General features: G+C 41.9%; 1 protein-coding gene across 1 annotated transcript in view; it reads right to left on the bottom strand.

Annotated features, from left to right (window-relative positions):
• Nucleotides 1-13,371, bottom strand: part of KCNQ5 (potassium voltage-gated channel subfamily Q member 5) — a 490,758-nt gene extending 477,387 nt beyond the window's left edge. Inside the window, exon 1 of the mRNA XM_005308869.5 lies at nucleotides 11,370-13,371. Coding sequence (XP_005308926.2) covers nucleotides 11,370-11,731 — 362 coding nt within the window. The 5' untranslated portion in view covers nucleotides 11,732-13,371. The remainder of the gene's footprint in view (nucleotides 1-11,369) is intronic.
• Nucleotides 13,372-14,294: the final 923 nt, after the last annotated feature.

The raw sequence follows: 14,294 nt of genomic DNA, 5'->3' as shown, positions 1-14,294 counted from the left end.
GGTGGGGCGGGGCTGCGCACTCCGGTGGATCAAAGCAAGTTCAATATAACGTGGTTTTACCTATAATGCGGTAAGATTTTTTGGCTCCCGAGGACAGTTATATTGAGGTAGAGGTGTATTTGTTTTCAGGATGAAAGGCTAAGTGTCTAACAAATGCACTCCTAACTTTGTTGCATATGTTGAAGAGAATGAAGTTTCATTCCCAGTACATTGTCACATACAATAGTTATGGAGTCCAAATTATGGCTAACAATTCAGCTTTGGAAGTTCACCTTCTGTCCAGACTACATATGTATATGCCCTAGAGATACGATATCTTATCACTAAGGCTTGACTCCAGTATTTCAATAGCCTTAGAAATAATTAAGTATGTTCAGATTGTTGTAATGACTAACAGATTTATTTCACTTACAGGTAAAAGGACAGGCTGTCGATATTTGCCTTCAAATGCCTTCTTTACCTTTGGTGAATGGATCCCGTTATTAACAGGACAGCCTTATTTCACAAAGAAGCACCCACAATTAAATGACATTAAACTTCTCAAATGATCAGTGACTGACTTAAGTGCACTATAAATTTGTAAAAATCAGCTGTTAACTACAAACTACTGTATATACAAAACACACATAAAATGCCTCAAGGAAACTGATATTTAATTACCACTTCTGGTCAAAATAAAATTAGTTTTTGTTTTGCTTGGTTCTGTTGTTGTTTGTTTGCTTGTGGTTGTTTGGGATTTTTTGGGGGGCGGGGGTGAGGGGTTTGGAGGACCAATCCGCTAAGAATTTTTCTGCTCCCCTGATGCATTTATAAGGGTCTTTTGGGCAGGTTTACGATCAACACCATCCAATGTACTCTGGCACATCCCTCCTCCACAATCCCCATTTTCTTCTGTCTATAGCCTGTGGCCTGTTAATCCCTGCAGTTTGATTTGTCAGCTTTGCTGCTACTTGTAAGCACCGTCTTGCAGAGACTAGTGAAGAACATGAATGCGAGCTTTCCCAGAGCAGCACATGACAATGATGCAAATGAACACCAATACAACAGTGAAACTGATTATACACAAAGTGCTGTTCTTATGCAAAGAAAACAAGCTAAAAAAAACCCAAGTAATATCAATAATAGGTACACCATTTTCAGATGGACATGTGATTTTCAAATTGAGGGTTTTTCTTTAAGGATTATCCAACAATGAAATAATGTTCCATATTCAGTGGATGCATCATAAAAAGGATGTATCAGCTCATCTGTTCACCAACTTAAGTTACAGAAAATGCATCATCTCAATTCACTGCAGCCTACATAGGTTCCTCAATGAACACAAAATCCAGTTTGAAGTTGTTGCACCAATTTTCAAAGCCATCAGCCACGTATAGTATTGGCTCTAGCTACCTGAAAGCTCACCTCCCGTCAGTGATGACATCACATGACAATTTGTTCCACTTGGAAAATGAAGCTGCTGACTAATAAGGAAAGACTTATACCCTCAGGGACAGATCTCACACAAGAGACATAGCAAGACTGTGGAACTCATTCCCAAGTGAAATAAGAATGTACACTACCCTCACCACTTACAGAAGTGAATGCAAAACCCAACTCTGCATCTTAGGTCTCCCACAATAACTCTCTGAAACATCAGCATCCTCACACATCAGATATTTAAGAAAAAAATCCAAACAAAAATTTTAAGCTTTTTTTTTCTGGTAGGGCGGGAAGAGATATTTGTGCATTTACTTCTCCTTAGTGGTGCTCAGATTCCACAGTGATCCATGACTTTAAAAAAAAATAACAAAATTAAAATTAAGGTACTAGAAGAACTTAGTCAGAACTACCAGTCCAAATCTATCTGACCTAGGAAGGGCACTTACCAAACTATCTTATCTAACCCATTAGTACACTAGTTTGAGATCTGAACCATATAACTGCCAACTTTTTCATTTTCTTGAACCAGGAAAGTATTTTTCCCTCTTGCTTTCATCATACCTGAGAATCAGCACAGACGTCTTGATACAATATGATATCAAGTATGGTTACAATAAAGTCATTAAAAGTCAATGAAAGCCTTGAAATCCAAATTTTCATGTCTTTACATTTTAAACTGGGTATCACAAGATGATGTGTGCTTGATCAGGCAGACGATGGATGGCATAGAAAACAGGAGAATCCTGCCTGAATTGAAAAGGTGGGCAGGTACAGAACTGCCCTTCTTCTTTCTAATGGGATGAAGAGCGTGATTCATTTGTAAATTTCTACTGTATACGAGCTTTGAAAAAAGGCTAACTGTCTTGTAATTATTCTTTATAAAGCATTGTAAAAAGTGTGTAAAATCACAACAAAACAACTAACTTCAAAAGAAGCTGCAGGTGCTCAGCACTTCTGAAAATCACGTCCTCATTTAGAAAAGCATTTAGACAACATGTTGAAGTCCATCCTTATTCAAGAAAGCACTTACAGATATGCTTAAGTGTTTTCCTGAATAAGGGCCTACTAGGGGTATCCAAATATGAATTTAGGTGCTAACTTAGGCACCAAGTTAGAAAATGTTGGCCATACTGTACTCAGGCAGTTAGCACCAGCAAACAGTCAACCTCTTATCAGAAAGTTGAAAAAACTGCTTGACCATACAGCTAATCTGTGCGAGAACCTTTGGACTACCATTTAAGGGAGTTAAGAAGTTTGTTCTGACCTCAGCTAGGAGACTGCTTTATGATCATTTTGCAATTGTTGCAGGAAGTCTGGCTTAGGAGCTGAATTTGCATTCGTAACTGAACTGTGGTGGTAACCCCATAGGCAATCTATATCTCTTATCAGATAAGTTATCTAGATGGACATACTAGCATTAATACTCAAGAAAATAATATGGAGAATCAGTTTGTCGCTTATTTCAATCATCTGCACAAGGGAAAGACTTCCCCTCTGAAAAGTAAAGATTTGATATTGTAAAGAGAGATGTTTGTCTTGTTTAGAAAAATGGGATATTGAAACTAGGTCTGCTGTATTTATATGGTATAGGTTTGCCATTAGATAATATTGGGTTTTTTTTAAATCTCAGCTCTTTTACCCACATATGAAGGGCCCAGTTCTGTTCCCATTAATGGCAAAACTCCCTTAATTTCAGTAGAGCAGAATCAGGCCCCAAACCTACAGTAATGGAAACATGAACCAGAGTAAAATCAGGGCATGATTAAACTTTAGGCATCTAGTACATCTCCCAGCTTAGTCAGGGGTCACTAAAATACAGCAAGATACTACCCATTAAGCACCAAAGAGCTAATATTTGAAGTTTTATTGTGACACTTTGGTGGCTTATATTATTTAAAAGGAAATTATTCTGCTTGTTTTCAATGTGTTTGTTTATATAAAAACAAGGTATGTTACTTACATAGTTTATTATTAAAGTATCTCCTCATTATAGTGAAATTCCTGTGGAAAAATTCACCGACTCTTTATTTATACTAGAAAATATATTAATTATGATCAGTATTATTACAGCAAATACTGAGCGCAATAATGATTGAATATTGAACATAAAATGCCACCAATTTAATTAATGTTAGATATAAATCACATTGAATTACTATTGGAAAAATAATATTTAATTCAGATCCAAAACAGCAGCAGTAATTTAATGCTGATGCATATTAATAAACTAGTCATATTTTTCCCTGTTAGGTTGAAGGTACACCAGGACATAGTGATAATCTTGTTTAAATAAACCTGTTCAAATAGAGGATTTAAGTTTCCAGTATGTTTATCCTATTAAAAAAATCATGTTTAGCTCACGAAGAATTAGAGAGCTGATCAATCAAAATGTGTCACACAAATGCTGTCCCATAAGTGAGCCAAAATCTCTCTGGCCTATGCAGCCACCACATCTGCTCCTTCTTCCAAGTTATAATCAGCATCCCATGCTCCACTAGGCATTCATGGCTGTCCTTTCTCATGGATCATATCTTTTATTCCACCCAGCCTTTTTACCAAATACAGCATTTGGAATCTTAGGAATTATTGAACTTTCTTGATATAAGAGACCCCATGTGGATGTGGGTGTGGGTTTTATCTGGCTGATTGGATGTCAGTCAATAGGAGATACATTTTAAAAAGTCCAGAATCTTTCATAAACAGGGAGACAAAAAGAGGGCAAATCATGCTCAAAATTCACACATTAAGAAAAATGGACCTAGGATTGACCAGAGGAAAATGGAGATGGGACTTCTTGCAACACAATGCTAACGTACACTTTCACAGAGGGTACGGGGGGGGGAGGGGAGAGAAGAGGACTCTTCATGGCAAAATAGTAAGAAGAAGATGAGGCCTGACCCACTTCTCAGTAAATGGAGATGGGAGACATACTGTACTTCCTGGTATTACCTTCACTTTAAAAATCTATTCCAAACAATGGCCCAGAACACTGTCTTTTCTACTGCGGTCATGCAAGGTTCATAATTCCTTCGGGTTACACACCCATGTGAGGGAACGAACAGGATGCAGCTCATCTGCACAGTTGTTCAGGTCCAAGACTCTCAGTAACTCTTTCCTGAGGAATGTTTTTTGTTCTTTTTTTCCCCACAGCGTGGGGAGCAGTTCTGCTTTTTGTGGCAACACAATGTTTCCCCTGGATAGGCCATCTGCTGTGGAGCCAGCATCTGCAGCCTTATGGAGCTTACATAACTCATAAAGCTGAAGATATAACATGTGGGATCAGGCCCATACTAAGCTGGATCAGTCCCAAAGAGACTGAAATGAAGGTAAGTTAAAGTCACTTGTATTTATTCTCTGGATGTGTAAATAATAAGAACATTCATCACAAAACATCTTGAAAATTCATGCTGTAGCTCTCCAGCAAAAACGTTGCCCATGGAACACCATAGGGAAGAGGGCGAATGAAGCATTGTTGTCTGCTCCTTCTCTTCCACCATCATTAGGTAATAAATTATATGAAGGCACTTTTTAATTATTGTGGTATTACTGTTGGTGTGCCACTATTTAAGTTGGATGAATATTTAACATATAATTACACTATACAACCTAATAATGAAAACAAATTTTCCCAGGTTTGTGCATTCATGCTTAAGTATAGTTTGCTTCCAGCACAATACATCCATGGCAGATTGATGCTGAAATGCCTCTACATTTTTATTGTTATATAGAAGAAAAAAATCTTTCTTGTATTTAGCTGAAAGTTATATGACAGGTCATAGAGATTCCATTGTTTTCCTCCTCAGGTCTCAATAGAATTGAGTTTTGCATAAATTTGCATTGCTTTACAAATGCAGGCCCTGAACCTGGACGTGGACATGGACTGGAACAAGCACAGCTCTGTATCTGCACACAGCTCCAGGGGACTGCCACATGTAGTTCATTGTATACCCTGAAGTACAGATAAGACAGAATTCCAACATCAACTTCTGATTGCTGATACAACAATATCTGTATCACTTTAACATAAGGCAACACCACAGCTAATCCAAACACTGTCCCTCCCTAGAGGTCTAGGTCTAATTTTTCTTCAAAATTAGAAAAAAGGAAACAAGAACTCCAACAAGTAAAATAGCAATGAGAAGGGGAGAAAGAAATAAAATAATATTTACCAGATTTTGTGACTAGTTCATCAGAGAAATGATACAGCCAAAGAGTTGGAGAAGTGCATAATGTCTAATTCCAAAACATTAGGCCATATCATGCCATCAATGTATAATCAGAATGGGGAGTTCTCCTTAAAATATCAGTGGCATGATATTTGACATTTGACCAATGTAATTAGCTACAGAAATCACTACTCAATAGACATTTGAGAAAAATATTCAATTAACAAACATGTTTGGAGAACAAAGCAGAAAGAACAGAATTCCTGGTAAAATTACCACTGGCCAGAAATGAGAGGTTCAGTGTGCAGAAGAGGGCCCAGGGCTGGGGTAAGGGGTGTAGGCTCCGGGAGGGAGTTTGGGTGCAGGAGGGGGCTCAGGGATGGGGTAGGGGGTTAGGGCATGGGAGGGAGTTCGGGGTGCAGGCTCCAATCGGCGCTTACCTCAGGCAACAGCCTAGGAAGCGGCCAGCATATCCCTCTGACTTCTAGGAACGGGGCAGCCGTGGTGGCTCTGTGTGCTGCCCCCACAGCTCCCAGTGGCCATGGTTCCTGGCCACTGGGAGCTGCAGAACTGGCGCTTGGGGCGGGGACGGCACACGGATCCCCCCCGCCCCTATGCGTAGGAGCAGGAGGGACATGTCGCCACTACTGGGAGCTGTGCAGAGCCAGGTAGGGAGCCTGCCAGCCCTGCGCCAACCAGACTTTCAATGGCCCAGTCAGCAGTGCTGACCGGAGCCACCAGGGTCCCTTTTCAACCGGGTGTTCCGGTCAAAAACGGGACACGTGGCAACCCTACTGCCATATCACAAGCAAGTTAATAAGAAATAGAATATTTACACCTCAACAGATTAAACAAGGTTAAATAAAAATATATATATATATATATACAAATAATTGCATCATACCCATAATTATTTCAAAGGGCAAAGCTTTCCCCCCTCCTCTAACTCTAGCTGCTCATCAGAAAGACAACTAAACACAAACACACACACTCTCTCTCTTACACTTCTTAAATTCATAGAGATTATGGAGAGATTTCCAAATATTTCTGGTAAAGACAGTCAGATATGTAACCCATATATAAAAATAGATATAGGGAATGTTTTCAAAAGGCACAAATGACATTTAGGCACTTGTGGGAGTTAGTTGCTTTTGAAAAATCTCCTCCACAGTAACTTCATGTGTTGGATTATATTTATTGTCGCTGATAATCATTAAATCAGTACTCAATAATCACCTTAACAAAAACAAGTAAATAATATGTCATGAAGACAGTTTTGAGCAATATTCAGCTATAATGTTGGAAGCTCTTACAGTAGTGTACCAAGCAAACAACAGTTCACTGTATTTCTGCACAAGCTAATAAAAAAGAATCAGCATTCTAGGGGCTCTGAGAAAACACTTTTAGAAAAATTAGAGTGTTTTTAATGTATTTGTATGTTAAATATTAGCACAAACATAAATGACTATGTGGTGTGATATGAAGATTTTACCAGCATGAGTTTATGAGGCCAGCCTCGTTACTCACAATTGGTATTGGACATTCTGATTTTATCAATGTTCATATTTGAACTATTCCTAAACCATTAAAAGTTGAAGATTGTGCCTTTCGAAAGGCAATTTTCCCTAGACTTACAATACAGGTTTTAGATTTTACCTAGGACCTCTATGTCATAAAGTACTAATAAAATGCACACAGGTAATCTGTAAGTGAAGAAACATGTAAATTGTGGGTCTGATCTGGCAAACCCTTACTACCCACTATAATCCTATTTAAGTGACTGTCTCTACCCAATAACAAACACTAAATCCAGCAGTAGATGGTCACAGGATGGTGCCCTTTCTGTGTAAAATTACAAAACTCTAGGAATGAAACACAAATAATAGAACTCATTGATTTCTAAATTTTAACTTACTATACTTGTTCCTCAATGGCTAGCTCCCCTTACTCCTTTATTTACAATGGCAAAAGTTTTTCCATTAAAATTTGACAATATTACAGATTAAACCCTGATCTAAAGTCCTTCTGCATGGAGAAACTCCATGAGAGTTCCACTGCAGGACTGGTTCCTGATTAGCTAATGCCACTTATAAATAATACACTCCTCCCCCCAACCTACCAAACTTCTAATTCTAAAAATTAAGAAAACTGAAAATTTGTGGTTATGCCATCTTGCAGATCAGAGTGATATTTACATCCAGAGTTATATTCTCCTGAAAATAAGGTTTAACAATTTATAGCCCCTAACTATAACAGCTATAATAGACTCTGCTGTAATGTAGATATGCATTAACAAAGCTCAAAAATGGCATCTCAACAAGTCAATAACTTGATTGTTATACATTTTTTCCAAAAGATGTCATTTTTAACATTACAATATCTGTGTAGAAAATTTGCCAAGATTAAGTTATGTTTGATCAGATGGTTGCAAAAGATGCATTTGAAATACTGAGAATTGCATATATTCTTTAAATTGTGTATATTCTTTTAATCTCAATAGATAAAAATAATTTATACAGAAAAATTGCCTCCAAAGTAATCAGCTCTTTGCCAAATTTTCACCCAATGGAGCTTCAAATGGCCAAGGTAAAAAGCTTATTAAAATGGGAGTTATAATAGAAACATTGACAAATCCTTAAACTAGTGGTACTACTAGGTGCTTCTATAATACAAGAGTGTTTCCAAGATGCTTCACACAGCTTTGATCAGATAAAAAGATACTATGTTGGCATTTCCAGCTGCCAAAATTGCCATTTGTAATTAAAAACTAAAATTGGCACTCATTCTATGCAGGCAATCTTCTAAAGGCATCTGGCAATATTCCTTGTTTACAGTGTTGCTGTGTCATGACTTCACTCTGTTTGGAAATTTATTTTTTTATAGGTTTAATACTGTCAAGTTTATTTTCATCTTGGATATTATTTAATAATTATCATTATGCTCTCAAATTAAAAAGAAGAGTACCAAAGTATGATTTCTTGGTATTTACATGATGACTGCAATAAGAAGTGTCCTAACAAGTATTTAAGTGATTTTCAGAGTATTGATAAAGTACTGTCTATGCCAGAATATGATCTAGGGTAAGAGATTCCTATTAAAACACAAATAGCAAAGTGTACCCAATAAATGACCAAAAATAACGAAAGTTCAGTCTACAACAGTAGATTTTCATAATGAACTATTTAGATGGGAATAAGTATTTCTACTTAGTTGACAGCAATCTTTAACTAAATGAAATGTCACTTCAAACCTGTTTCTGTTGTTTTTTGTCTATAGCAATTTTGGTCTACTAAGTTAATCTATCCCTGAAGCACCTCATTAATCACAGTGCAGTGGTTCTTGGCAAGATATTCTATATGGCTATAAAAACTATTAAAGTAGGATTTGGGGATTCCCATGCTGGTGATCATTACTTGATCATAGGTTACCAAAGACAGCTTTTAACAAATAGTTGCTTTATTACTGAAAGTGTTACAACTGACATTTGCTCACTATACATAATGATCTTTTCAGTGAAATTACTGGAACTACTGTTCAAAGAATAGTAACCTTGCATCTGCTCTATACTGTGCAGTATGTTAGTTTTCTACGATTAAACATAGTGACCCATCCTCATACACCATTTATCATATCAAAGATCAATTTTCTGTACTTTTACAAATGTAAAGCACAATATTTTAAGAAAAAACATTTATTTGACTGGTCTTAACATCAGTCATACTTCATCTGTCTTACTACAGCTTTCTGGGGTTAGGAATATGGTGTATTGCAATGACTTCTTCACAAACTGTCTTCAGACTGAATGATCTTTGGTGTAGGGACATGTATTTGGATGCTGCCAGAATACATAATAATAAAAGAGGACTAATATTGAACGAACTTGTTTTGGAAACCCCTGGGGATACTTTAAAGTGGTTGCTTAAGGTAGGGTGTTAAAGCCTACCTCACATAAGCAACACCCTGTCTTAAGGAGCCAATTCAAGATACACCTGAATTCTCTTTGAAGGATAATGCCTAGAATCACAAGAAACATTTTAGTCATATCCTCTACTAAACCCATGTACACTGTGCACACATCCAAAACAGAAGAGTAACTTGCTAATACAAGATGCATAGGGAAATGACATTAACATTCAAGGGACAAGATAAATTAAGTCTACATAACAAGATAACAGTTTACTAAGTGGTTTCTTAATAATGCCCAACTATAAGAGAAATAGTAAGGAACTTCTTGGAAGTCGCAAATTAATTTATCATGATCATTACTAATAGGAATTAGTTTGGAATTCATCCTAAATATTGAATATTTCAATAAAAATAACAGTAACACTATGTCCATTAACTACTGGTGCTATGGAACTCAACTGGAAATACAGATGCAATTTGCATGAATATTAAATGAGTTCATAATGATCAAAGCTATTACTTATAATACATAATGCATTCATAATGATGGGATCAACGCATTGCAGGATGCAAATGAGAAAATGGGTAATAATAATTAAATGGAGTAAACATCTCAAACTACATCATTTCTGGTTTGTAAGAATCAAATACTCGGATATTTAAGTACAGGGGTAATATTAAAGAGAACTGACTAGAGCGTGGTTCATGCGTAGCTCATGAACCATCTCTGCATCCTAGCCTTTTACAACCGCCCCACTGTCCTTTTCAAGTTATTGCAGCCAAGAATTCCAATTCGCAAGCAATAGATGCAATCGCATCTGTGAACAGATGCTCGGTGCTTCCTGCCTCTAACACGAACAGACACCTGCAGAATTACATTTTCAGAACAGACTGAAAACGGTCGAAAAGCTGTGTACCAACTCACTGCCCTCTTTCCCTCCAGTAACTCTGCTTTTTATTTAGTTTCTGGGAAGAAGCACGTACAGAAGTATCTAAAAATAACCAACGGGACAGAACTGTAGTAAAAGCCTGGCTACACGAGCGAGTGAATGGACGCGGTGGGAAAACAGTAGTAAAACCCTTTAACCAGGGAAAGGTTTTAAAGGCCCGAAGGGAAAAGTAAACATTTGCTTCCCAATGAATTCCTCGTTGGACATTTTCCGCTTCATGGTCAGGTCTAGGCTGCCTCTCTTTTCCCACCTTCCCACAACGCCACGAGCGAGCCCAGACCAGCCTTTGCATGCCTGCTGGCTGCCGGGGCCAACCGTTCGAGTGCAAAGAGCATGGGGCTGGCCCAGGCAGCCCTGCCGCAGCGCGGTCCCTTGCAGAAGTGACAGCCAACACGTGGGCCTTTCCCAGAGGGCCGAGCGCTTCCCACGGCACAGCCGGCTGGCAGAGCCCCTATCTCCCAAGGCAGTGACTCCCTTTGCCGGCTGCTGTCACCGCGTTTACGCGGAGTGGTGGGGGCTACAGCGTGCACAGACCACCCCAAACGCTGACGTTTCTGAGTCACTTTTTGGCGGGTTTTTGGGGAGCGCCACTCCCTCTCTCCCGCCCGCCACTGGGGGCTGTCACCGGCTAACAAGCCCCGCTCTCCACCTGGACTCCCCCCCCCTTTGCCTCCCACCCCCAGGAGAAACGCTGCGGGCGAACCACAGCCGGCTTTCCTTGCGCTCTTGGGAGATGCCCAACTTAAGGAGCCGGGGCGGGGCCGTGCCACAGTTCATGCCTCTTTGCTGCTCCGCGCCTCACCCCACACCCCCTGCCGGGCCGAGCCGGCGCCTGGCTCCCGGGGACAGGTGCGGGCTGGCGCGCCGGGCGGGTTCCATCCCCGCGGGCGGGCGGGCTGCGGCAGGGGCGGGGGGCAGTACTCACACGAACGCGTGGTAGATGAACGCCCAGCTGCGGGGTCTCTCCAGTACGTTGTACAGATAGTTTTGCAGCCTCCGGTACTTGACGTTCCTCCGGCAGCTCTGGCTGCTGTTGTACGACAGCGGCTTCCCCAGCAGACTCATCCGGGCTCCCCCTTGCTTCCCCCGCCGGGTCTCCCGCGAGCCGCCGCGGCCGATGGCGCTGCCGGTGCCCAGCAGGAGCAAGCCGTCCCCTCTGGGGGCCGAGTTCATGAGCACCCTGCTGCGGCCGGACTCCACATCCTTCATGCCGCTGCCCGCGCGGCTGCTCTTCATCCAGAGCCCGGCGGAGCTGCCCTCGTCTCCTCCGCTGTGCTTGCGGGGCATGGCATCACCACGGGCGCTGAAAGCGGGGCAAGAGCAGCACCGGAACAGGGCGCGGGCAGCCGCCGTGCGATCAGCTTCCCCGGGGGCGGGAGGGAAGCGGCCTGCGGAGCAGGGGAGAAGGCAGAAGAGAGAGAGGGGCACAGTGTCCAAACGATTCCCCGGGCGGAGGGAAACAAAGCGGAGCGGGAAAGGGGGAGCCGTGTGGGCCACTTTGTGCGAGCAGGGTCCTTTCTGCTGAGCTTCTGGCAGGAAAGGAGCCCAGCGGTCCCCAAAACACCCCGACTCGCCCCTTGGGTCCCAAGGCAAAAGGCAGGACTCCTGAGCAGCTCCCCAAGCCTGGTGGTGCCCGCACCTTCCCGTAAAAGGCAGGAATGGCTCCCTCTGCCCCTTCAGCCTTCTTTTTTTAAAAAGAACTTTGAAATAATATGGGCTCTCAGCAGCCCAGATAACTCAATATGTTAGCGAGCGAGCCGGCGAAAAGGGGATCAAGAAGTAAAGTGGAAATGCACCGTGGGAGAAGCCCTCTTAGTTATTGGGATGTAGGGAAGTGAGGAAAAAAATAAAGCCAGGACAGCTTTAGGGGGGAAATTAACATAGAAGGCTCCTGCCCTTGGCTTGGCCAGTACATTTTGCTGTCACGGGCACCTCAGTCGACCAAACAAGCTGTTGCTCTAATTCCAAATGCATGAGAAAGTCAGCAAGTAATTGTACATCCCTTGAAAAATTGCTCCAAAGTGTGACCACTTTTCAGTGGTAAACAACATGCCCAGTGACAATAGTGATGAAAACAGTAAACAGCTGATTACACGCAGCTCCTGGAGATTATATGTACTGCCGGGAAATGTCCATTTAAGTCGCGAAAGTAATAAAACAGCTGAAGTCTCACTAGCAGCAACTCCTGTGAGAATATGGAGGAGAGATCTGTCAGCTGGAGCAGCCTCCCTTTGTAGGTACCCAACTGCTTTTCAGATTGCCCTCCTCCGCCCAATCGTATATCGTTGCACGATTTATACAGCAAACATCTGTAGAAACAGAAATATGTATCAGATTTGAAGTCTCAAATAATCCCCCACGTTGCAGACTCCAATAAACTGCACTGGCGGTTCCTCGTTGATTGGGGCGCTGGGCATTAACAACTAGGAAAGAGATTAAATCCAAAGGGAAAGAAAGTCCTTCTCGCTCTCGTGCTTGCAAACTCCCAGCAAGTGCCAGGGATTCGCACCCCCAAAAGAAAGGATGGTCAGTCAGCAAGCGAAGGTATTGATGGGCGGCGCTTGGTGTCCGAGCTGAACGGAAGAAAATAAAGCTCCCCTTGCTGAGGGTGGGTGTTTGGCTCCTGGTCTCTCCCAGCGTATCAAGGTGAGTGTGCAGAAAACCACACCCGCAGCTACCCCGCTCTAGCCCGAGTCCCTCTCCTCTGAGGCGCGCGCGCACACACACACACACAGAGGCAGGCGGCTACGCCGGGAGCTGCGCAGGCTGGATTTATCTGATTATTATTTATTAGCTGTGCTCTAGGCTCCAGCGCCCGCGGCTCCCTCCTTAGCTGTCCCTTGCTGGAGCGTCTCTCGCCCAGACAGACACACGCGCTCTCGTGAAGGGCTGAAGCAATGTGCGCTCCGCAAGAACCCCACGTGACTCCCCCCAGAACTCCACCGCCACCCACGCTATTAAACACACCGGCCGGCCGGCGGGGAGAGTCGCTCAGAACAGGCGGTCACCTCACACCGGCTGCCACAACTCGCCCAGGGATAAAGAAGCGGGGAATCCGCACGCTGAGAGAGGGCAGGGCTTGTCATCTTGGCTACACGTTAGATCAGTGTTGATTTGCAAGAGCCCCAGCGTACCGCTTGCCTCTCTCTCTCTTTTTAAAGCAGCACATGTATTGCTACTGTAGTAAACCAGAAGACATTACTCACTTCCTCTTAACCGGAGCTGCTGCTGCTTTGCATACTGCAGCTAAAACTCATCGTATCCATTTCCTAAAGTCAACTGTTCGCCACCCGCCCTCGATACACGCAGGCTGTTTTGAAAATAAATAGTTCCAAAAAGGGCACCGTGACACGTGCCTTAAGAATGGGCACAGGGCTTTCTGCCTACTTCCAGTCTAATCGAAGCCGCCTCTGGTTTAGGGTGGTTCTACTCCTTTCGGGTTTAGTTAATTCTCAAGCCTGTTCAAATCCTTAATCTCCATAACCTTCTTTTAGTGCTTTGATGGCACTTTGTCCATATCACTGAATATTAATTGCGATAGTTGTGTTGATTTGCTGCAGTTGTGGGACTGTTCTGTTAACACTGTATTAAGAAAAATGCTAACAAAAATAAATGCATGCATTCGCCTGTAAATCTCGTTCCTAAATTAAGAAATGTTTAATCAAGCGTCTCCTGAAAGCAGTCTCTCTCGAATCTAATTGTTTAGGGCTAATTTTCAAATGTGTTTCCACTGACTTTAACTAGTTTGGGAACTCTAAAATTAGGCCTTACTGACTTGTTCCACATACTGTTAAAGAGTATGTGCATGTGAGAACAATTAACTAATATCAAAGCGATTAAAAGATCACTG

Source organism: Chrysemys picta, chromosome 3 (genome assembly GCF_011386835.1).
Source record: "Chrysemys picta bellii isolate R12L10 chromosome 3, ASM1138683v2, whole genome shotgun sequence".
NCBI lineage: Eukaryota > Metazoa > Chordata > Testudines > Emydidae > Chrysemys > Chrysemys picta.
The sequence above is the reverse complement of the archived record's forward strand: the minus strand, read 5'-3'. Positions and strand labels throughout refer to the sequence as shown.